This window comes from Ipomoea triloba, chromosome 1 (assembly GCF_003576645.1).
Source record: "Ipomoea triloba cultivar NCNSP0323 chromosome 1, ASM357664v1".
NCBI lineage: Eukaryota > Viridiplantae > Streptophyta > Magnoliopsida > Solanales > Convolvulaceae > Ipomoea > Ipomoea triloba.
In genome coordinates this window covers 4,191,029-4,216,011 of record NC_044916.1, presented here as the reverse complement: position 1 = coordinate 4,216,011, position 24,983 = coordinate 4,191,029, and the positions used below count along the sequence as shown (strand labels likewise).

The window sequence follows — 24,983 nt, the reverse complement described above, 5'->3', positions numbered from 1 at the left end:
TTCCTTTCTCACCTAATTCCTTCCTTCCAACCAAACGCCGTTAAGTCTGTAACACTATGCATGCAGCAACAACAACAATGACAATATGTTCACATCAACTACACAAAATGCAACGATTTACAACAATCACATTCATTTGTAATTGTAGCAAACCATTTAAATTAGAAGAGTATGATAATAAAGCTCATCATGAAATAATTATACCGTACCGAAAATCCAACATCATATGTTCATTATATTCTTGTCATTGTCCATAATCTACCACCTAAGAATCAACTGATCGAACTGCCCAACCTGCCATCATATCATATGTTCATTCTTAAATGATCCGATGATGTTTGACCTCTTGAGCCTTTAAGAATGCAGAATTCATAAACATTAGGTGAAGTATATGGCCCATGAAGTAGCCCCTGCGCTATAGCTTCATATGCTGCTTCTGTAAAGTGGATGCCATCCCAGTTTACAAATGATGATGGGTCATCACATACCGTTGATGATTTTGATAACATACATCCTTCACAACATGCTGATAGTGTATTATTAAATCCTATGAAATCATTAGGACAACAAAACTTGAGAATATAATAAGAGGTTTGAAAAGAATGAAGCAAAAGTTAAAAATGGGAGCTGGCTTAGGGATTACCATAATTGCTTGGAGAAATATACAAGTCCAGGGCTGCATTGTAGTAGTCCGCATAAATTATGGTGGTATTAGGATGAAGCTCTCGGAGGCGACTCAACTCTCGTTTAAGTTGCTCATTATGGTACATGGAGAACTCGTTTAACCAATTTATGCAACCGGTTTTAGAGTCGTACTCGCTCTGATTTGAACCTTTAAAGAAGAACAAGTAAAGCGGTAAACATCCAATAGGGAAATTTCCTGGAACAACCACGCTTTGCGCTCCAAATTCAATCAGTTTCTGTGACAAAATTTTGATTAAATCTTAAGTATTTAATCCATAGTTAATTTAGTGGGTAATGTAATAGGATTCTTACCGTAATAGCAGAACTAATGGTGGAAATAATTTTGGGAACAAAAGATGAGATCTCTTCTCTAGGAATGCCTTGCATGAATGCATAATTGTAGTCATTGCCCCCAATCTCTCCCATCAGTACAAGAGAGCTTTGCAATTTTTCTTTGCAGTCTGTTTATAATCAACAGTGAAATATTCCGTGAAGAACACATACACTAACGCCATTAGTCTTTGAAATTTTTGCAATTGATTCATCTAAATTATCTTTCGAGTAACTCAATTGCTCTTTCAAACACACCCCTAAATTCTGAAAAACATAATTTTCAAATGAGAAAAATACAAAGTTATTTGAAACTAGATTTTTGTTTTTAATTTTCATCTTATTAACATACAAGTAATGCTTGTGAAAGGTGACAATAATATTGAGTGGTGCAATTGTGTATATGTTTTGGATGGAGTCGGTTTGGATATTCAAAATTTTAAGTCTTGTTGAGTTTTAAATTTAGATGATATGAATAATATCAATGAATGACAATTTTGTAAAATAATACCCGCTACCTAATTTCAAATCGGGTAGTTGCGAAATTTTCATGCCCTATACTAAATTATGTGTTTACGAGCATATATGTGCCTGCATTACATAGGTCTCGAGATGATTTCGAGTAATATTTAGGTAGTGTCAAACAGGTTTGAAATGGGTACGTGTAAAAAAATATTTTCCAAATCCTATGTTAAATTAGAAAAAAAATGGAAAAACGAGTTTTCAAATGAAAAAAATGAGGTAATATGTTTGGTAACTCAACACTTTGGAGTAGCGTTTTGCTTCAAACCGCCAAAACCTTAAACACTTCTAAAAGCAGCGTTTGGAGTTGACGTTTTGGAATAAAAATTCTTTCCCCAAATTAAAACGCCCTCCTCCAAATTATTATTTTTTTTATAAAAAAAAAATAATTATCTAGATGAAGGAGGCTCATCTTCCCCTCGAATGAACAAGGGGTGAAAAAGGAGGCATTGAGCTCCCCTTTTAATCTTTTATAGAGGAATTCAACACCCCCTCTTTTCATTAATTTTTCGATGTGGAATCATTTTTTTTTAAATTATTATTATTTTATTAATTGTTATTATTTATTTTTATTTTATTCTAACATAATAACAATAATTATTAAGAATGTCATTTTATGCCTTTTTAACAATTAACTGCTAACATTAATCAATTAATTTTATCAAACATCTTTTCACAAGTCTGGTAACAGTGTAACACAACCCGCTAATCGTTAATTGTTTTTTTATTTTTTTATTTTCATTCTTTGTTTTCTATTCTCTGTTTCTTTTTTAAAAACTTGTGTACTAACACTCATTTTTCTACATTTATTTTTTTTAGACTAACTGTTATAAAATAAACACAAGTTCAATGCCGAATGATATATAGACCTCATATGTAAAATATTTTTGAATATGTTTAGTTTAAATGGAATAAATATAATTTTTACTTTTTTTTTTGGAATACAAAAGGAGGGGGAAACATGAGGTTGTTAGACAACAAAAGAAAGAGATAACAGCCTACGCCGTCTCAGCCTAGACGAGACGCGGAAACCAGCCCTAACTGATCATTGCGGACTAAGATCTCGCAGCCCATCGGGCATATAATTTTTACTTTTAAATCTAATATATGTAATATTTTCACATTTGATATCCGAACAAAATTTATATTTACATATAACATAACTAAAAATATATTCGACCTAAAATTTAATTTAAATAATATTAATATTTAAAATATTTTTAGATCTATCCATTTGAGTGAAGCGGATATATAACTTTTACTTTAAAGTCTAACATACTCCCTCTATCCCATTTTATCTGTCATATTTACTATTTATTGGTCAAACCAATTCAACTCTTTCTTTCTTTAATTTGTTTATTTTCTTTAATATTTTTTACTTGTTTTTAAATTTAAATTTTTGTGTTTAATAGTACTTTTTGTGTAGTTTCTAAATATATAAATTTTGTATATTAATATTAAACTTAATATTATAAAAAAATTGGATTAAAAATAATTCCAGTCAAACATCATTAACCGAACCAAACACATAAACACATAAAATGGGACGGAGCTACGGAGGGAGTATTTGATAATAACCCTTTTTAATTTAAACTTCAATTTTTTATATAAAAAACTTTTTATGTTTATAAAATTCCAATTTTACCCCTGTATGTTGATAAAATAACATATAGTTAATTAGCTTAAAAGTTTAGCCTATTCAAAGAGAATTGAAGTTGGTAGAATTTAATCCTAAATAACTAAATATCAACACTCTGTAGGATGTTAAGAAGAGATTACCTGCAGAATGAGTGTTGGTGCAGAAAGATTCCTGGAACCAGTCCAATTGTGTTCCCAAAGAGGTGTTTGTCATCGCATTATAAATTCCCCTTTCTTCGAAGAAGGAGATATCAAGCGCAGTAGCTCCGGCGACGGCGAAATTCACCCCTTTCTCGAAATTAATTTCTTCTCCGCCGTCGTCTTCTGCCGATAAATATGGCCGCAAAAACGGAAGCCCCAAGCTCTGAGCTGCAATCGCAACTAATATCAGCATCATATCCCAGATCCCAGACAGTCAACACTAAAGTGAATTGAATGAAATATGGTAAATACCGATAAAGTCAATAATCAATCGGCCGTCGGAGAAGCGGCCGGTGGGGCGGTGAAAGAAGGTTTCTCCGTAGGGAAGAAGCGCCGAAATATTAAAGGAATTCCACATGCGAACGAGGTTTCCGGTGTCGGCGAGGGAATCGCCGAAACTAATGATTGATTCATAGCATCCAGTGGCATTCCCACCTGGAGCAAACAGCAGAAACACAAGTATGCATATAGCCGCAGATTTTGGTAGGGAGAGGAAGCTGGAAAAAGCCATGAATTATCTCATTCGACTTCTGAAACCCATTCCGTGGATTTATACTTCGTAACTCTAATTTAAATCTAAAATTAAAATTATTAAAAAAAAAAAAAAAAAAAAAAAAACCCTTCAACCCCCAGGGAGTTATGTTTTTCTTTTAATTTAAAATTATTTCTGTTATCACATGCATAATTTCCTCCAAAAAGTTAATTACTGAAATGCTTCATTGACTATAACGAAATTACCAATTCGGTACCAAGTTAATGGATATCTAACCTCAAAACAAACGGATGACTAAATTGGTTAAGAATTTTAAAGTTGTGAGACTTAATTGGTCAAAAAATAGTCAAAGACCAAATTGCTAAGTTTACTATAGTTAAGGGACATTTCGATAATTAACTCTAAAAAACAAAAACAAAAAAAAAGTATACTCTGTAATTCATAATTTTTTATCAATTAAAAAAAAAAAAACCTAACCCCCTCCAACCAGCAAATTATTATATAAACCATTGTCCACGTACTATGGGACCATAAAAATTTATATTTTTAATATATTAAAAGCACATTATTTATGTATAAAATATACATTATATAAAATAATGTACTTTTAGTACTAAAAAAACTAAACCCCTCCAACTCTCGTAGGTTAGTTTTTTTTTTTAATATTTTATTTTATTTAAAACTATTAAAACATATCACCTCAAGGCTTTTTTTCTTTTTTTCTTTTTTTGAGTACAAATTTTCTTATTATTATTTGATTATTTACGAATGAATTAATTTTACCACAAGAAATCAACTAAAAATGGTAGCTCATGCAACACAAGTTGGTGCATAAAATTTTAGGTGTCTTTTGTCAAAAATAAAAATAAAAATTTAGGTGTCTCATTACACTCCACATATTACCCCGGCCCACTTGTCATTCAACAAATATTTTATATCTTCAAAGGATTATTTAGATTTTGGTAGCGAGAGGAATGCCGTGGACGTAGTTCCAACTTGCAAGGTGGACCTGGGTCCAAAAACGACGTCATTTTTTTTTTAACATATTGGCCTGAAATGTGGAACACAAACTCTACATTCACATACACTATACTTTACATTCACAATTTGTAAACTCCACATTCACATATTATAAGATTATATGTTTAGTAACTATATTACCACGGTTATGCATTCACACATTCAAAACTCTATATTCACAGGTCATATACTGCATATTCACAACTTGAAAACTCCACATTCACACATTACAGGGCTACAAGTCTAGAACTTCTTAACTCTATTATAGATTCACACAAGCATAACTCTACATTTACGATTTATATACTACATATTCACAATTTGAAACCTTCACATTCATACATTGCCGGGCAACTCTACATTCACACAATCATAAGTCCACATTCACGGTTTCTATACTCTACATTCACACTTTGAAACCTTTGCATTCACACATTTTTTGACAACTCTATATTCAGCAATATGTTTACTAATTATTACAAAAAAAAAAAAAAAGACAAAACGACGTAGTTTTGGACCCAGGTCCACAGCATAATTTGCGGAGGAAGCTGGTAAAAGCCATGAATTATCTAATTTGACATGTGAAGGCCATCCATTCCGTGGATTTATGGGAAGAAACAATAAAAAAAAAAAAAATTATACTCCGTAACTCTAATTTTTTATCATTTTTTTAAAAGAAAAACCCTCCAACCTCCAGGGAGTTATTTTTTTAATTATCTATATCTATACTATATATAAAAACAATATCCTTCTCCCAAATTTTCCCGTCCAAACTTAGTGGCATTTTAGTAAAATCATTTATTTTATTCATTTATTATTTTATTAATTATCCATATATATTTATTCATAAAATCAGTCAATTGCTAAGAACATACCAATTTCATACCCCAATTTCATTCACCTATAATTGATTAATTATCCATATATATTTATGGTAATATTATTAATATTAATTGGTGATTGGCGATATATTCATAATCTATACTATATATTCGTAAACATATATATTATTCTTAATCAAGTCAAATCATGTATTATAATCTATACCATATGTATAAAATATATTATTTTATATTACTATATTATAATTATAATTATAATATTATAATATTATTTTGTAACATCCATACTATTATTTTGAAACCCCCATTATATTATAATATTATAATATATTTTCATATATTTTATACGTATAGATTAGAATATATTTTGAAATGTCATTTAAAAATTAGGAAAAATATATTCTAATCTATATGTATAAAATATATTGTTTTATATTAAAAGAACAAAAAAAAATGTAAAAAAAAAAAAAAAAAGTCTCCAGATCAGTGAAAAAAGGCATGAAGCACGTGTTACTATGAAAGTTATACATCTTTATTACGACGACGACGACCACAACAACAACAACAACAATCGGAAGAAGTTATAATTTATACGTAGGATTACAAATTTCATTTAATTTAGAATTAATAATTAAAAATGTTAAGTAATTAATAATACTTTCCTTTTGAAAAATTAACAAATCTATAATTCTCACCATTTCTACCTATAAATACAATGGATTGTTGATTTTGAAAATCATAATTCTTCAATTTGCACTGTCTGTCTCTTTTTCCCGTTCTATGTGAAATCATATATTGGCGGCTCTCTTATTTTCTTCTTCCACCGCCCTGTAAATAGAATGGATTGGTGTTGCATCCATTATAATATTGATTATAATATCATTTTACAATATCGATTTTATGATAACTATTATTTGTTGAAGCACAAGATTGCTTTTGTTTCAATACTTTGACATTAGTCTTAGTGTTTATACTTTGATTTATGTATGTGTATGAAATATTTGTCGCAGTATGAACACATGGTGTTGATGGAGTTACTAAACAAGGGTCATCTAGAGCTGGAGAAGAAGATATGCAAAGGAGTCGGTGACGACCAGAAGAAATGAGGGGTTTGACTGGTGATGTTTTTTGAATTCAATAAAAGAATAGCACACTTTTTAATTGTAAAATCCAATGTTTCCTTAGAACATTTATATATTTGATTTTGAAGTAATTATTAATTTTTTTAATCAATTTACCTTACGATATTGTATGGCGCGCGCGCGCGCACACACACATACACACACACATATATATATATATATATATGCTTTCCTCCTCATTTTCTTCTTTCTTCTGAACTTTTTTTTTATCATTTTTATTAATACCTAATAATAAATACCATAAATACTTAATTAATAAATGTAAATTTATATTAGATAATTATATTAATTATTATTAATTATTAAAGAAAATATAATTTATGTGTACTATCTTAATTATATCTTAATTATAAAAATTCTACCTAATAATTTCGTAAATAATGTTTAATAATTGTCAATCTGTATTAGGCAATAAAAACTAATACTTAATTATTAAGTCAATTATAAAATTTTTTTGTAAAATAGACACATTATTTTTTAATTATTTTGGTTTGATAATATTATTTATTATTCATCAAAAATTAAAGCAATACTTTTAGTACTACAGATGTTACTAAGGATTATCTTAATTATTAAGGATATGTATTTAGCTTAGTAATAAAAATACTTAAAATATATGAATTATAGTAGCATGGTAATCAATTAGTAAGACAACTATATTAGGCAATCTAATTAATAATTTACTTTTTAAATTATATCATCTTTTTAATTATTAATATTTTCCTAAAGTAATACACAAATTATACTAAGTTAAAAATGTGTATATAAAAACAATATGCTCCTCCCAAATTTAGTGGCATTTTAATAAAATCATTTATTTTATTCATTTATTATTTTATTAATTATCCATATATATTTATTCATAAAATCAGTCAATTGCTAAGAACATACCAATTTCATACCCCAATTTCATTCACCTATAATTGATTAATTATTCATATATATTTATGATAATATAGTAATATTGTTAATATTGATTGGTACGTGATTGGTGATATATTCATAATTTATACTATATATTCGTAAACATATATATTATTCTTAATCAAATCAAATCATGTTTTGTTATGTTTAAGATATTGCATTATCTACCATTCATACCTATTAATTATCGTTTAAAAATTAGAAAAAATATATTCTGATATATATGTATAAAATATATTATTTTATATTACTATATTATAATTATAATATTATAATATTATAATATTATTCTGTAACATCCATATTATTATTTTGTAATCTCCATTATATTATAATATTATAATATATTTTCATATATTTTATATGTATAGATTAGAATATATTTTGAAATGACATTTAAAAATTAAGAAAAATATATTCTAATCTATATGTATAAAATACATAAATACACAAGTTACATATTTAATATATAATAATAATATTTGTTGTATATACGAATTGATATTCATGTTAACGAAAAATAATTAATTTAGTGTAATTGACTAATAATAATTGCCTAATAATTATTATGGTAATTAAACTAAATATTGGTCGTTCAATTTATTTTTATAATCCGTAATAATTAAAGATAAATTATTTCTCATTTTTTCATATTTATTTTTGTAATAATATAATTACTTAAGTTATACGGAGTATTAAATATTGATCTTTTAAAGATAATTGTAAACAAACAAGTCATATATTATTCAATTAATTGAGTGATACTTTTGCACTAATCTTATAATCAAATAAATGTACATGTTCAATATTAGATTTTTTTAAAATAATTTTTATCTTTAATTTTATTATCTAAATAAATAATAAAAATAATTTATCAGTGAATCGCACGGGTAATTGGACAATTATTTGCTCTAATTCAAGCAAAGAAAACATTAAAAAACATAATAAATCCAACCAATTTAATCAATTGCGCTATATAATATTCAATGTTATAATTTATATAATTGTATATCGATCCAAATATTTTTAAAGTATTATAACAAATTCATTCCGTGCAACGCATGGGCAAAAATACTAGTTTTATTTAAAACTAATATTTTCACCAGGCTTGGTACGGAATGAATTTATTATATTGATATACAATTATATAAATTATAACAACGAATATTATATAATGCAATGATGAAATGGATTGGATTGATTATTTTTCTGATGTTAACAACGAATAATTGCCCAATTACCTCGCACGGATAAAAATTGTTATTATATATTTACATAATACGGAGTATAATTAAAGATGAAATTATAAAAGAAATTCTAATATTTGAAAGTATATATTTATTTGATTATAAGATATTAAGATTAGAGCAAAAGTACCAATCAATCAATTGAATAATATATGGCTCATTGGTTTGCAATTATCTTAAAAAATTGATATGTAATATCATTTATGTAATTATATTATGATTAAAATAATTATGGGAAAAAGAGAAATAATTTAATTGTAATTATTATACAAATAAATCCAATGATCCATGTTTAGCTTAATTACCATAATAATTACTATGCAATTATTATATTAATATATGTGCAATTATACTATTATATCTTTAAGTATATTCCTTTTAACCAAATTGCCTTTACTATTTTTCTCATCTTCCATATCTGAATGAATTAATTGTAATTATTATAAAAAAATCCAACGACCCATGTTTAATTGTAATTATACTAATATTCATGTAATTATTAGCTTAATTAACATAATAATTATTAGTCAATTATAATAACATCTGTGCAATTAATTTCTTAATTATCATAATAATTATTAGGTAATCTATACTTTATACTAATAAAAAAAAAATCCTACTTTTGTAACTTCCCATAAAAAACTACCTCCAAGCTATTAATATATCAAATCTAATAATTATTATGATAAATAATAGCTCAAGTGAAAACTTATATATATATATATATATATATATATATATATATATATATATATATATAGTCCAAGAAACTTTGTTCTACAGAAACAAATAAAAAAAAAACAAACAAACAAACAAAAACCAAACCAAATTGCACAACAGAAAATAAATGTTTTCAAGATATATAGCTTAAAAGCATAGAGTAAAGAAACGATGTGGTAGAGATAATAAACTAAAGTGCGTAAAACTAAAATAATACAAGAAATTTAATTTATAGTGGTTCAAAGGTGGTGTAGTCGTTCTACTCCACTATTATCTTATCGTTCAAGTGGATATGCATTCTCAATTGATATCTTCACCACAATTACAATGAATTAGCAAAATAAGTGTTTTGATCACTAAGCACATCATACAAATTTGTTAAGAGTTCCTTTATCTATCGCTCACCTAGAGTCTAAAACAAATTCAACACACAAGGTTGAATGATCCCTTTGTGTTAGAATAATTATATCACATGTAACCATAATATGTGATAACAGGATCGTACTAACCTCCAGCCATAGCTCTTAATCAACAAAGGTTGAATGATCCGGACTGCAACAGAGTTTCGCGTAAGCGTTGTTGTCTCTCACTAAGCTCAGCTCTCTCTAGATGGTGTATGAGGAATGTAGTGTGAGCTGTGAGAGGACTTGTGACCCTATATATAACCACTGGCCATCATTGTGGTTGTATTCCAATAGGTCTCCTAAACCCTAACCAGACTCCTAATCATAATGGGAGTCCAGCTATTAGGTTATTAGTGTTGCACCACATATCAATTACTTAATATTATTATAACTAATCCTAATGTTATAATAATTATGATAATAATAACAGGAAAACGTTACATTCTCCCACTTGGTGCAAACACTCCTGCCCTAGAACAGAAAAACACCGACCATAGTGATATGTCCTCATTAATACAAGTAGTATCCATTATGATCAAATGCAAACTGCCCTTAAGCACTTAATTAGGAAACAAAACTTAATGAAACAAACCCTATGTTTATTTCAAGTCCAACTTTAGTACATTTTCTCAGTAATATAAAGCAAATGCAGGTGTACACACTCTTAATTGAGAAAATGTCTGAATGCAAAAGAATTTTATTGAACTGGATGTATATACAAATTACAAAATAGATGAAAGTCCCATTTTCTGAACCAGATCCTTGAATTTAAATGGAGGCATGCCTTTAGTCAAGGGATCTGCCAACATCAGCTCAGTCCTAATGTGTTCAATGATTACAACTTTATTCTTGACACGCTCCCTAATGGCTAAGAATTTGATGTCGATGTGCTTACTTCGACTCCCACTTTTGTTGTTCTTAGCCAGGAAGATTGCAGCTGAGTTGTCACAGTAGACTTTCAATGGCTTTGATATAGAGTTCATAACTCTAAGCCCTGAGATAAAATTCTTTAGCCAAACACCTTGAGAAGTAGCCTCGAAACAGGAAACGAACTCGGCTTCACATGTAGAAGTGGCTATTAAGGACTGTTTGACACTTCTCCATGAGATAGCCCCACCGGCCATAATAAAAACGCACCCAGAAGTTGATTTTCGAGAATCAACACAACCAGCGAAGTCAGCATCAGAATAGCCGACAACATCTAGATTGTCCGTCTTTCTAAACCCAAGCTTGTAGTCTTTGGTTCCTTTTAGATACCTTAGAACCTTCTTCACAGCTCTCCAGTGGTCTAATCCCGGATTGTGCAGGTAACGTCCGAGCATTCCAACCGCGAAAGCAATGTCCGGCCTTGTACAGACTTGAATATATCCAAGACACCCAACCGCTGCAGCATAAGGGATGTTCTCCACGGATTCTTTCTCAAAGTCATTTTTCGGACATTGATCCAAACTAAGTTTGTCCCCTTTTGCAATGGGAGCAACGCTTGGTGAACAATTTTTCATCTGAAATCTTTCTAAAACTTTGCTTATATAGGTTTCTTGAGATAAACCCAGTATGCCCCGGGACCTATCCTTATGAATTTTGATGCCAATAACATATGAGGCATCACCCATATCCTTCATGTCAAAGTTCTTAGAGAGAAATTGTTTCACATCACGAAGCATCCCCTTATCGTTGGTGGCAAGTAAAATGTCATCCACATATAAAACAAGAAAACATATTCGACTCCCACTCACCTTCTGGTATATACAAGGATCTAAGGGATTTTCAACAAAACCAAATGAAGAAATTACCCCATCGAATTTGATATACCATTGACGGGAAGCTTGTTTTAAACCGTATATGGATTTCTTAAGCTTACAGACTAAATTCTCACCACCCCTAGAAGAGAAACCTTCAGGTTGTTTCATATAAACCTCCTCTTCTAGATCACCATTAAGGAAAGCAGTTTTCACATCCATTTGTTGCAACTCAAGATTAAAATGTGCAACTAAAGCCAGTATGACTCGAAATGAATCTTTCTTTGATACAGGAGAAAAAGTCTCCTTGTAATCGATTCCTTCCTTTTGTGTAAATCCCTTTGCAACAAGTCTGGCCTTGTATATCTCAATGTTGCCTAATGAGTTTCTTTTAGTTTTGAAAACCCATTTGCAGCCAATGGCCTTGGCCCCATTAGGCAACTCAACAAGATCCCAAACCCCATTGCTCTTCATGGAATTCAACTCATCCTTCATGGCTTCAAGCCATAAGTCAGACTGTGCACAATTTGTTGCTTGAGAAAATGTTTCAGGATCATTTTCGACTCCTATGTCAGATTCTTGTAGATAAGTTTCATAATAGCTAGGAAGTGCTGATCGCCTTATCCGTGTAGACCGTCTTAAAGTTGGTTCTCCACCACCTTGCATAGGCTGTGGGGCAACAACCTCTTCAGGAACTGGGAGCAGTTCTTGAATTGGCTCAGTCTGCATCGGTTCTGGATCTTGCTGTAAATCCTGATTTGGTTCAACCATTGGTTCAAAATCCGGTTCAGGGGGTTGTTGTAAGTCCTGAANTTCTTTTCGTGTGGGTTATAAATCCTCACCTCAGACGGGAATCCCCAAACACGCATATGTTGCAAACTCGGTTTCCAACCCTTGAATAACTCAAATGGTGTCTTAGGGACAGCCTTGGTTGGAACACGGTTTAATATATACGTTGCCGTCTTAAGTGCTTCAGCCCACAATGACTTTGGAAGCTTAGAATTGCTAAGCATACTCCGCACCATATCCAGAAGGGTCCTATTTCTTCTTTCAGCTACACCATTTTGGTCTGGAGAACCAGGCATGGTGTATTGGGCAACAATCCCATGTTCTTGAAGAAACTTAGCAAAGGGACCAGGTGCTTGTCCATTTTCAGTATATCTACCATAATATTCACCACCTCTATCAGATCTAACTATCTGTATTTTCTTGTTACATTGGTTTTCAACTTCAGCTTTAAACAATTTAAAGGCATCCAATGCTTCAAGTTTATGATTAAGTAAATACACATAGGAAAATCGTGAGAAGTCATCAATGAAAGTGATGAAATATTTCTGACCGGACACCGTCATGTCAGGACAACATATGTCAGTATGAATAATTTCCAACAACGTTGAACTTTTATTGGCACCTTTCTTTGACTTGTTTGTCTGCTTACCCTTGATGCAGTCAATGCAAGTCTCAAAGTCAGTGTAGTCTAGAGTAGATAGTACTCCATCCTTTACCAACCTTTTAATGCGCTCTAGGGAGATATGACCTAATCTCCGATGCCATAACATTGAGGAATTATCGTTAATACTGCACCGTTTGGTGCCATTTTGAACGTGTAAAGAATTGTAAACTGAATCATTCTTTAAGTTAAGACGAAAGAGACTATCAGACAATGTACCAGTACCAACACAAGTAGAATTCCGAAATAACTTGAAATTATTGGTATTAAATTCAAAACTGAATCCGAAGGGTACAAGTCTAGAAACTGAAATTAAGTTCCTTGAGAAGCTAGGAACATAAAGTGTCTTTTCTAACGTCAAAACAAAACCACTATCCAAAACTAAATTGCAAACTCCGACAGCTTCCACTGGTGACGCAATCTTGTTTCTAGAGAAGATGCTACACTCAGTTCCCGTCGGCTTTCTCAGGTTTGTCATGTCCTGCAAAGAGTTTGCAATGTGGATTGTTGCACCAGAGTCAACCCACCAAGAATAAGTATTAACTTCTGACATATTAGATTCGAAACATACAAAAGAAGAGGGAACAGTACCTTGCTGGGATTTCCACTTCTTATATTTGATACAATCTTTCTTCATGTGTCCCTTCTTTTTACAGAAGAAACACTTTTGTATCTTCTTTATGTCAACTTTTGGGGTTAATTTTCCCTTAGCTGCGTTAGTGGAACCCTTAGTCTTTCCAGATTTTCCCTTGGACCTTGTTGTGGCCATAAAAGCACTTTCCCCAATCTCAGTCAGAAGCCTTGTTTCCTCTTCAGTACACATGGTTATCAATTCATTGATAGACCAATTCACTTTATGTGTATTGTAGGAAATCTTAAATGGGCTATACTCCTGAGGAAGGGTATTGAGTGCAAAATGCACCACAAAAGAATATGGTAAAATAATCTCCAACTTCTTCAATTGAGTTGCAATTTCTCTAACTTGCATGATGTGTTTACGTGTTCCCTTAACAGTGGAAAGACGCAGATTGATAAACTTCATTATGAGTGTGCTAGCCAAAGATTTATTAGAATCAACGAATTGATCATCAATGGCTTTAAGCAAAGGCTTAGCTTTCTCAATGTCTTCAACGGTACCCCGTATTCCCTTAGGAAGTTTTGACTTGATGAGGTACACGCCCATGCGATTGGATCTCTCCCATCGCTCCCACAGTTCTTTTTGTGTGGTAGTGCTTGCCGCAGTAACCGCGGGGGGCTCATCATTGAGAACAGCGTAATCCACTCCTAACAATCCTAAATGTAGGAGAATAGCCTCTTTCCACTCTTTGTGGTTATCATCGTCTAGCATAGGGATATCAATTGTTATTGTTTGAGTAATGGGTAGAGTTGCTGCGAAGAATAAAAAGGAAAGCTTGGTTAGGAATTTTCGAGGCAAATAATAGAGAGAGTAACTGTAGTACATAATATTACCAATGTAAATTATGTAAAAGATAAACTCGTATGCCATAAAAATTGCCTGTGGGCTAAATTTTTACGCAGAATGAATCTATCGAACTGAATGGTGGAAACGGAATGGGTACGATTTGGGTTTTTTTTTTTCCACCCTTAATGACAAACCTACCAAACTATATGCCGATACATAATCCCTGTGGGCAAATTATGATCATAGTTTAGTATTTCATCCTAATTAACCCTACAAATATAACAAAATTGCCTGTGGGCTAAATTTTGTCATATTACGCAGAATTAATCACAAGATTCTTGCCTAAACTTTATATGATTAATACTTATTGTGTAATTTCAGTAAATTAAAGATGCTGTGGCTACTCTTTAATCGACCAAAACTAAACATAATCACAATAGCAAGGGTATTTAAAGCCTAATCAAACAAATTAAACCAAACATGATAGACAATCCTTAGGTATACTCCCAGGAATGTTGGTTGGTGCTAAGGCTCCATTAAAAACCAACTCCTTAGACAGAGTAGCGTCGCAAAGGGACTAGTAGCAATATGACTGAAGGCATTGTAGCGGTTTCAGCCAGCAAGGCGTTTTAAGCCAGGGCCAGAAAACTAGTATTCCTCCCCAAGAAACTTCCCTAAATCATGTGTTCTCATATTTAAAGTAAAATCGTTTGGTTGATCTATAAGAATGTAGAATCACTTAAGGATAAGGCTTTAAATAGGGTAAAACTATGAAGAGTTTTATGTACTTTATGTGCTTTAAGATCCTTAACAAGAATCGCGAATGGAGTATTGACTGAAAGAGTAATAATATGCATAATCTATTCTTAATAGGCACTAAATTCACCTAAAAGGCACTAAATCATGCGTAATAAGCATACAATTCAGACCTAAAAGGCTCTAAATTCAGTCTTAATGAACATGCTTTTCTAGAGGCATAATTATAACAGTCAAAATAATTATTGCAGTAAAGACATACATAGCATGCTCAGATTATGCACATTATTAACTCATACTCCATAACCAAATATTAAATTGTAACACTTAATACAATTTAACTGAAAAATTCAATATTAAAATTAAAATTCGAACAAATTGAAAACTTAATAATTTGTNATATTAAAATTAAAATTCAAACAAATTTAAAACTTAATAATTTGTTCAAAATTTAATAATAATTTTAATATTGACTTTAGACAAAATTCAACTGGATAATTTAAGTGAAGAAGTCCAAAACAGCGTAGCAGCCAAAACCAAAAAATTCCAATTGATTTTGTTTAATTTTGACTTTTGTTTAATTGACTCTTTATGCGGAAAATAATTCAACAAAAAAATATTTACAGCAGCCCGCATTAATTGCAAAAAAAATTAAATATGTAACTTAATTGTATAATGTATACAACATATTTAAATATCACGTATATGCAATTAATAGAACCAGGCAGAGATTATACAGGAATCTGATACCAACTGTTAGAATAATTATATCACATGTAACCATAATATGTGATAACAGGATCGTACTAACCTCCAGCCATAGCTCTTAATCAACAAAGGTTGAATGATCCGGACTGCAACAGAGTTTCGCGTAAGCGTTGTTGTCTCTCACTGAGCTCAGCTCTCTCTAGATGGTGTATGAGGAATGTAGTGTGAGCTGTGAGAGGACTTGTGACCCTATATATAACCACTGGCCATCATTGTGGTTGTATTCCAATAGGTCTCCTAAACCCTAACCAGACTCCTAATCATAATGGGAGTCCAGCTATTAGGTTATTAGTGTTGCACCACATATCAATTACTTAATATTATTATAACTAATCCTAATGTTATAATAATTATGATAATAATAACAGGAAAACGTTACACCTTTATCTATCGCTCACCTAGAGTCTAAAACAAATTCAACACACAAGGTTGAATGATCCTCCAACAAAAGAAATTAAATGCGAGATCTTGATTTTTTAAAACTTTGATGAATAGCATTGTAAGGCTTTTGAGTGCTTGAGATTACAGGACCGTTTCAATAAAAATTGGGATTCTGTGCGATATATTAATTTGGGCCCCTTTTTTCAAATAATTTTAAAGGGGGCCAGCATCACTTATTATTAATTTGGGCCCCTTTTAAAACTATCAACACTTATTATTTTTATTGTCACAGTGATACATATCATCAGTGTTGCGAAAATTTTGCCTAGGCGCCGATTAATCTCCGCCAAGGCGTCTTAAGCGCAGAGCGCCTAACGATTTTTTCAACCATGCCTATCATCGTTGTACACACCATCATTTAAATATTTTCCAATCTCACAATCATCTTAATCTTCTATATGAAGATTAGCATCTAACAATTTTTCCTTGGCATCATTTTTTTGTTCATCAATTTGAGTTTCTTTTGTATTGAATTTTTCAAGAGTACAGTTGCGCTCCCTTTTGTGAGGTTGCTCAATTTTTATTTTCTTTTTACGCTTCTCAAATCCATATGAATATTTTCTAGAAGACATAATTATAAAACTGTAAGGAAAAATAAGAATTTATTTAGAACCTCTATCACTCTATGAATAAATAATTAATCAAGAAACAAATTCTAGAATATATTATTCTAAAATTAAAAATTTTAAGTCATGTAAATAAAACAATAAACATGAATTGTAAAATAATACGTAATTTTAATTACCTATTAAGAGAATGTAAGAAAACTTATGATGAAGAAGAATTGATGAATCTGTTGTCTGTTTGCGTCAATTTTGTGCTAGCGGTGTTGCCGGCTGGAAAAAATAGTGTGAGCAGTGTGGCCTTTTCTCCTTGGCCGTGTAAACTATATACACATAATTACATATAACTTTTTTTCACTATAATTGAGATTTGGGAATTACGACTTTGAAAGCTACCATTCTTAAATCTTAATTAAAAATGGTAATTTTTCACTATAATTGAGATTTGGGAATTACGACTTTGAAAGCTACCATTCTTAAANATATTAAAATTAAAATTCAAACAAATTTAAAACTTAATAATTTGTTCAAAATTTAATAATAATTTTAATATTGACTTTAGACAAAATTCAACTGGATAATTTAAGTGAAGAAGTCCAAAACAGCGTAGCAGCCAAAACCAAAAAATTCCAATTGATTTTGTTTAATTTTGACTTTTGTTTAATTGACTCTTTATGCGGAAAATAATTCAACAAAAAAATATTTACAGCAGCCCGCATTAATTGCAAAAAAAATTAAATATGTAACTTAATTGTATAATGTATACAACATATTTAAATATCACGTATATGCAATTAATAGAACCAGGCAGAGATTATACAGGAATCTGATACCAACTGTTAGAATAATTATATCACATGTAACCATAATATGTGATAACAGGATCGTACTAACCTCCAGCCATAGCTCTTAATCAACAAAGGTTGAATGATCCGGACTGCAACAGAGTTTCGCGTAAGCGTTGTTGTCTCTCACTGAGCTCAGCTCTCTCTAGATGGTGTATGAGGAATGTAGTGTGAGCTGTGAGAGGACTTGTGACCCTATATATAACCACTGGCCATCATTGTGGTTGTATTCCAATAGGTCTCCTAAACCCTAACCAGACTCCTAATCATAATGGGAGTCCAGCTATTAGGTTATTAGTGTTGCACCACATATCAATTACTTAATATTATTATAACTAATCCTAATGTTATAATAATTATGATAATAATAACAGGAAAACGTTACACCTTTATCTATCGCTCACCTAGAGTCTAAAACAAATTCAACACACAAGGTTGAATGATCCTCCAACAAAAGAAATTAAATGCGAGATCTTGATTTTTTAAAACTTTGATGAATAGCATTGTAAGGCTTTTGAGTGCTTGAGATTACAGGACCGTTTCAATAAAAATTGGGATTCTGTGCGATATATTAATTTGGGCCCCTTTTTTCAAATAATTTTAAAGGGGGCCAGCATCACTTATTATTAATTTGGGCCCCTTTTAAAACTATCAACACTTATTATTTTTATTGTCACAGTGATACATATCATCAGTGTTGCGAAAATTTTGCCTAGGCGCCGATTAATCTCCGCCAAGGCGTCTTAAGCGCAGAGCGCCTAACGATTTTTTCAACCATGCCTATCATCGTTGTACACACCATCATTTAAATATTTTCCAATCTCACAATCATCTTAATCTTCTATATGAAGATTAGCATCTAACAATTTTTCCTTGGCATCATTTTTTTGTTCATCAATTTGAGTTTCTTTTGTATTGAATTTTTCAAGAGTACAGTTGCGCTCCCTTTTGTGAGGTTGCTCAATTTTTATTTTCTTTTTACGCTTCTCAAATCCATATGAATATTTTCTAGAAGACATAATTATAAAACTGTAAGGAAAAATAAGAATTTATTTAGAACCTCTATCACTCTATGAATAAATAATTAATCAAGAAACAAATTCTAGAATATATTATTCTAAAATTAAAAATTTTAAGTCATGTAAATAAAACAATAAACATGAATTGTAAAATAATACGTAATTTTAATTACCTATTAAGAGAATGTAAGAAAACTTATGATGAAGAAGAATTGATGAATCTGTTGTCTGTTTGCGTCAATTTTGTGCTAGCGGTGTTGCCGGCTGGAAAAAATAGTGTGAGCAGTGTGGCCTTTTCTCCTTGGCCGTGTAAACTATATACACATAATTACATATAACTTTTTTTCACTATAATTGAGATTTGGGAATTACGACTTTGAAAGCTACCATTCTTAAATCTTAATTAAAAATGGTAATTTTTCACTATAATTGAGATTTGGGAATTACGACTTTGAAAGCTACCATTCTTAAATCTTAATTAAAAATGGTAATTAACAGTCTTGTATACTATATATATAATACATATAATTTTTTTTTTTAAATATGGGTCCCCCAAAAATTGGGGGCTCTGTGCAAAGGCCTTGGGAAGACATGCCGAGAGCCGGCCCTGCTTGAGAACTTGATGATATCTAATATGGACTACATTTTTTGTGTCTCTTCTCTAAGCATTCCTTCTAATAATAATTCTTTTTCAACACATTTTGAATTTGTTTGTCCTATTTATTATTTATTTGTCAACTCAACGTACTATTTCTTCATATTGCTTTTTTTTTTTTAGTAATTATTTTTAAATTTGACTTTTTGGATTTAATAGTACTTTTAATGTAGTTTCTAAATATATAAATTTTATATACTAATACTAAATTTAATATTATAAAAAATTGATTAAAAATAACTTTAATCAAACATCGTTAATCGAATCGAACAAACAAAATGGAATGGAGTGAGTAATAATTTATTATCAATATTATTATTATTATTATTATTATTATTATTATTAAATTACTATTACTATTATTATTATTATTATTTTATTGTTATTGTTATGATTAATAATCAAACCCTACACATTTAGCTATAGCTTTCAGCATATACTTCAAATAATCTCAATTACAAATATTTTTGTTGGGCAGCGGCTTGGAGAGCCGAGTCTAATATCATGTCATTAAAACATGACGCTGACTTTTACGTAAGTATAATGTAATAAAGTTGCATATTTACTACTAGATATAACTTTTGACGTTTAGTAATAGACTAATTGTAGGCGTTTGATTTTGACAATGAAAATATTACTTGGACTCCCAAGTTCTACTCATTACTTTTACTCTCTCACACAAGAGTTTGATGTTGACACTTTCATTGGGACCCACTGGATGAAGATAACCTATAATATCTTGCCACGTCAGAGAGTATAAAATGGGAGTCCATGTAGTAGAATTCTTTTGACAATTGGTATCTAAATATATTACGGATTTGCGCCTGGTACAAATGAAAAATACTACTTGTACTCCCAAATTATACTCCCAAGTTTTACTCTCTCGCACAAAATATTGATGTTGACACTTTCCTAAGGACTCACAAGATGAAGATAACTAATCATTGTTTGACACCTAAGAGATAGAATAAAAGTAATGGGGTAAAAAAATTAAATATATGTAGTAGAACTAGGTACAAATAGGCGCTTGATTTGACAACTCTGATCTTTTTCTTTTTTTTTTTTTTAATACAACTAGCGCTATTTAATTGTTGTATCTATTCATATATACTTTTTAACCTTATGAAGTACAATCTGACAACTTAGTGATTGATTCATAGCATCCCCACCTGGTGCAAACAGTACAATAAGAATAGAATTGGAGATAGCCGCAGATTTTGCTAGCGAGAAGATGTAAAAATATTCCAAAAATATTCCACCAAGTCTTCACTCTTCACCCAACATTCCAACAACATCTAACTAACCCTTTGAAGATATAAAAATATTTGTTGAATGACAAGTGGGGTAATATGTGGAGCCTAATGAGACACCTATTTTTTATTATTTTTTTTGACAAAAGACACCTAAAATTTAATGCACCAACTTGTGTTGCATGACCTACCATATTTAATTGATTTCAATTGGTAAATTTAATTCATTCGTAAATAATCAAATAATAAGAAAATTTGTACTCAAAAAAATTAATAAGAAAATTTGTGATATTTATTGTAAATTTCGAGAGTTCAAATAAGAACTGCATATAAAAAATATAAACACATACACACTTTCCATCTTAAGAAATTAAAGGTTAGAATCTTAATATTACTAAACTATCAAATTCGAAATAATTATAAAATGAACCATGTTTTTAAAAGTTTTCAATAATTATAAATTTGACTCCATATTCTTTTTTACTAAAACTCTCAACCATTGATGAATGGGTCACACTTGTGTGAGACCGTCTCATGTATCCTTATTCGTGCGACGGGTCGGGTCGGGTCAAAGCGCCGTGCAAATGTCATACTTATATGTGCAAATCTCACACTTATATGCTCAAATATAACACTAATTAAAAATACAATTTTTGTTACTTATAAGAGAAAAAGTAATACATTTTTCATAATAAGTAATGTTGACAAGTACCTCTCACTTATAAGGGCAAATATAATACTTTTGAGGAAAAATGTAATACTTTTAAATCGAAATGTAAAAGTATTGTATTTTCCCTTAAAAGTATTACATTTACCCTAATAAGTAACAAAAACTTTATTCTTGATTAGTATTACATTTGAGCATATAAGTATGTCATTTGTGCATATAAGTGTTACATTTGCATCTTGACCCGACCCGACCCGTCTCATGGTGAGACGGTCTCACACAAGTTTTTGCCTTGATGAATATTGATAGACGGCTGAAACTTTTTCACAACAAGACATACATTGTTCTCATTTGGTAGAGAGGAATTGCATCTCATCTCCCATTTAATTTCAAAAAGTGATAAATGTCAGAGTTTAATTAAGATGAATTACAATTTCTCAAATTTGAGAAATTACAAATCCTATCCACTCGCCCCCTAAGAATTGTAATTTCATAAACCATGAGAAGAAAGTTTAGAGTGTAATGACCAAATTGTCTTCCCTAATAAGCCAACTCTTTATTAGGAATTGCAATTACACAGGAATTTTGATCATTATACTACTTTTTCTCTTCCAATTCCAATATATACCAAAATCGGTAGAAATTCCCAACCAGTAATTCTATTCCAACCTAATCCACAGAATCATACTTCCTTTTCCCCTAATTCCTCCTTCGGTCAGTAATTACATAACATTAAATAATATATATATTAAAATGTCATGAGATAATTTCAGCCCCCAACATCACATCTTCATTATATTCTTCAATGGTCTGAAATTTGAAATCTTGAGCCTTCAAGAATGCACAATCCATTAACATGAGGTGAAGTATATGGGCCATGAAGTAGCCCCTGAGCTATCACTTCATATGCAGCTTCTGTGGAGTGAATGCCATCCCAGCTTACAAATGATGATGGCTCATCGCACACCCTTGATTCTAACCCACACTCAGCATCTGCGTCGTAATTGTATGGGCCTCCTGCTCCACAACATGCTGATAATGTATTCTTAAATCCTATGAAACCATTAAGATAACACAAATTCAGAATCAGAGATGACTGTGAAGTGAAATGAAGCAAATAAAAGTTAAAAATGGGAGCTGGGAATTGCCATATTTGGTTGGGGAAGAATATAACTCCATGGCTGCGTTGTAGTAGTCTGCATAAATTATGGTGGTATTTGGATGAAGCTCTCGGAGGCGACTCAGCTCTCGTTCAAGTTGTTCATTATGGGACATAGAGAACTCGTTTAACCAATTGATGCAGCCTGTTGAAGAGTCGTAATCGCTCTGATTGGAATTTATAAAGTGAGACAAGTAAGCTGGTATACATCCAATAGGTAAGTTTCCCGGAACAACCACGCTTCGAGCTCCAAATTCAATTAGTTTCTGCGAAAATTAATTGAATTGTAAGTTCTAATCCCTAAATAATTTTGTGTTTTTTTGGTAATGTAATAGGAATCATACCGTAATAGCTGAACTAATGGTGGAAATAACTTTGGGAACGAAAGATGAGATCTCTTCTCTGGGAAAGCCTTGAAAGAATGCATAATTGTAGTCATTGCCCCCAATCTCTCCCATGATTACAAGAGAGCTTTGCAATTTTTCTTTGCAATCTGTTTATAATCAAGAAATACACTAATGCCATAAGTTTTTTTGAAATTTTGCAATTAGAACTTTAATAACAATTCATCTAAATGCCCTTTTAGACAGCTCAATTGCACTTTTAAACACACCTTAAATTCAAAAAAAAAAAAAAAAATCATCCAAGACTAAAATTGATAATGTTACAAGTGATAATAACTTTTTTAATTTAAATTTATAATTGTTTTTAAAAAGTTTTTTATTAATAAAATTCCAATTTTACCCCTGCATGTTGATAAAATAACAAAATGTACCCATTTATAAAAACAATTCCTCACACTCAAAAGCGTAATCTAACTCTTTTTTTTTTGGTATACCTAGAGTTTCTAATATTGAACAAAGTAACTAATTCTCTATTGTAGACACTTTTATGCCACTTGTTAAGATTAAAAGTTTACTACTATGTCAAAAGCTATAATTAATAACAAATGTATAATTTCATAATCACATTTTTTAGACCTCCTAGCCACTAATTGATGGATTTGGCCTCGGCCCAACAAATACAGTAGTAGTTGATTAGCTTAAAGTTTAGTGAAAGAGAGTTGAAGTTGGTAGAATTTAATCCCAAATAACTAAAAGTCAACACACTCTGTGGGAAAAAAGAAGAGATGACCTGCAGAATGAATGCTGTTGCAGAAAGATTTCTGGAACCAATCCAATTGTGTTCCCAAAGAGGTGTTTGTCATATCATTAACAATTCCTCTTTCTTGGAAGAAGGAGATATGAAGCGCAGTAGCTCCGGCGACGGCGAAATTCACCCCTTCCTCGAAATTACTCTCTTCTTCGCCGTTTTCCGCCGATAAATATGGCCGCAAAAACGGAAGCCCCAAGCTCCGAGCTGCAATCACAACTAATATCAGCATCATATCCCAGATCCCAGACAGTCAACACTAAATTAAAGTGAATGAAATATGGTAAATACATACCGATAAAGTCAATGATCAATCGGCCGTCGGAGAAGCGGCCGGTGGGGCGGTGAAAGAACGTTTCTCCGTAGGGCGGAGTGGCTCCTTTGTTTTCAGGATTCGACATGCGAATGAAGTTTCCGGTGTCGGCGAGGGAATCGCCGAAGTTAATGATGGATTTGTAGCAATTATATCCAGTAGCAGCAGCAGCATCCCGGTGCGATGCAAACAATACAAGAAGAACGCAGATAATCGCAGAGTTTGCCAGCAACGGGGAGATGGAGAAAGCCATGAAGAATTTTCGAATTTTTTTGGTCCGCTGCGGGGCGGGGCGGAGCGAAGAATTTTTATATTGACCTACATACACACCCACCCTGCCACCTACCAGCCAACCACCAAAGTGGGAAAAGAAAAATCATATTTGTCATTTTGTCTATTAGGCCTTACCCAATAGTTAAATTTAGATGTGATTTTTGAGAAATTTTTGTAAATGTGATTATAAAAGAAAAAATGCGGTGAAGGAAAAAAAAAGGGAAAAAACAAAACTAAAAATAAAATAAAAAAAATAAAGGAATTACGGTGCAGTGCAATTATTTCTCACAGGGACCCACCATGCTCTGCCAAAAATTCCAATTAGCAGGAGGAAAAAACACCA

General features: G+C 31.3%; 1 protein-coding gene across 3 annotated transcripts; it reads right to left on the bottom strand.

Annotated features, from left to right (window-relative positions):
* LOC116031352 (GDSL esterase/lipase At1g28580-like) lies at positions 1-24,691 on the bottom strand. Of its 3 annotated transcripts, none has more exons than XM_031273528.1 (5): positions 24,350-24,668; positions 3,316-3,543; positions 997-1,145; positions 644-920; positions 1-547 (listed from the first exon to the last, which is right to left on the bottom strand). In XM_031273528.1, the coding sequence occupies exons 1-5, from the start codon at positions 24,618-24,620 to the stop codon at positions 306-308; spliced, it is 1,167 nt and encodes a 388-aa protein (XP_031129388.1). In that variant the 5' UTR covers positions 24,621-24,668; the 3' UTR covers positions 1-305. The 3 variants fall into 3 exon arrangements, with proteins under 3 accessions (XP_031129388.1, XP_031129397.1, XP_031129377.1); XM_031273537.1 differs by lacking the exon at positions 24,350-24,668 and adding an exon at positions 3,628-3,912; XM_031273517.1 differs by lacking the exons at positions 1-547; positions 644-920; positions 997-1,145; positions 3,316-3,543 and adding exons at positions 22,275-22,796; positions 22,892-23,168; positions 23,247-23,395; positions 24,037-24,261 and having other exon boundaries at positions 24,350-24,691.
* Between the last annotated feature and the right edge of the window lie 292 nt (positions 24,692-24,983).

Excerpts from the sequence above, each read along its gene's own strand:
- LOC116031352 (XM_031273517.1), bottom strand. The coding sequence starts at position 24,620 with ATGGCTTTCTCCATCTCCCCGTTGCTGGCAAACTCTGCGATTATCTGC. Across the intron at positions 24,262-24,349 it reads ATTGATCATTGACTTTATCG|CTCGGAGCTTGGGGCTTCCG; the intron begins GTATGTATTTAC and ends TTGTGATTGCAG. Across the intron at positions 23,169-23,246 it reads CCATTAGTTCAGCTATTACG|AAACTAATTGAATTTGGAGC; the intron begins GTATGATTCCTA and ends TAATTTTCGCAG.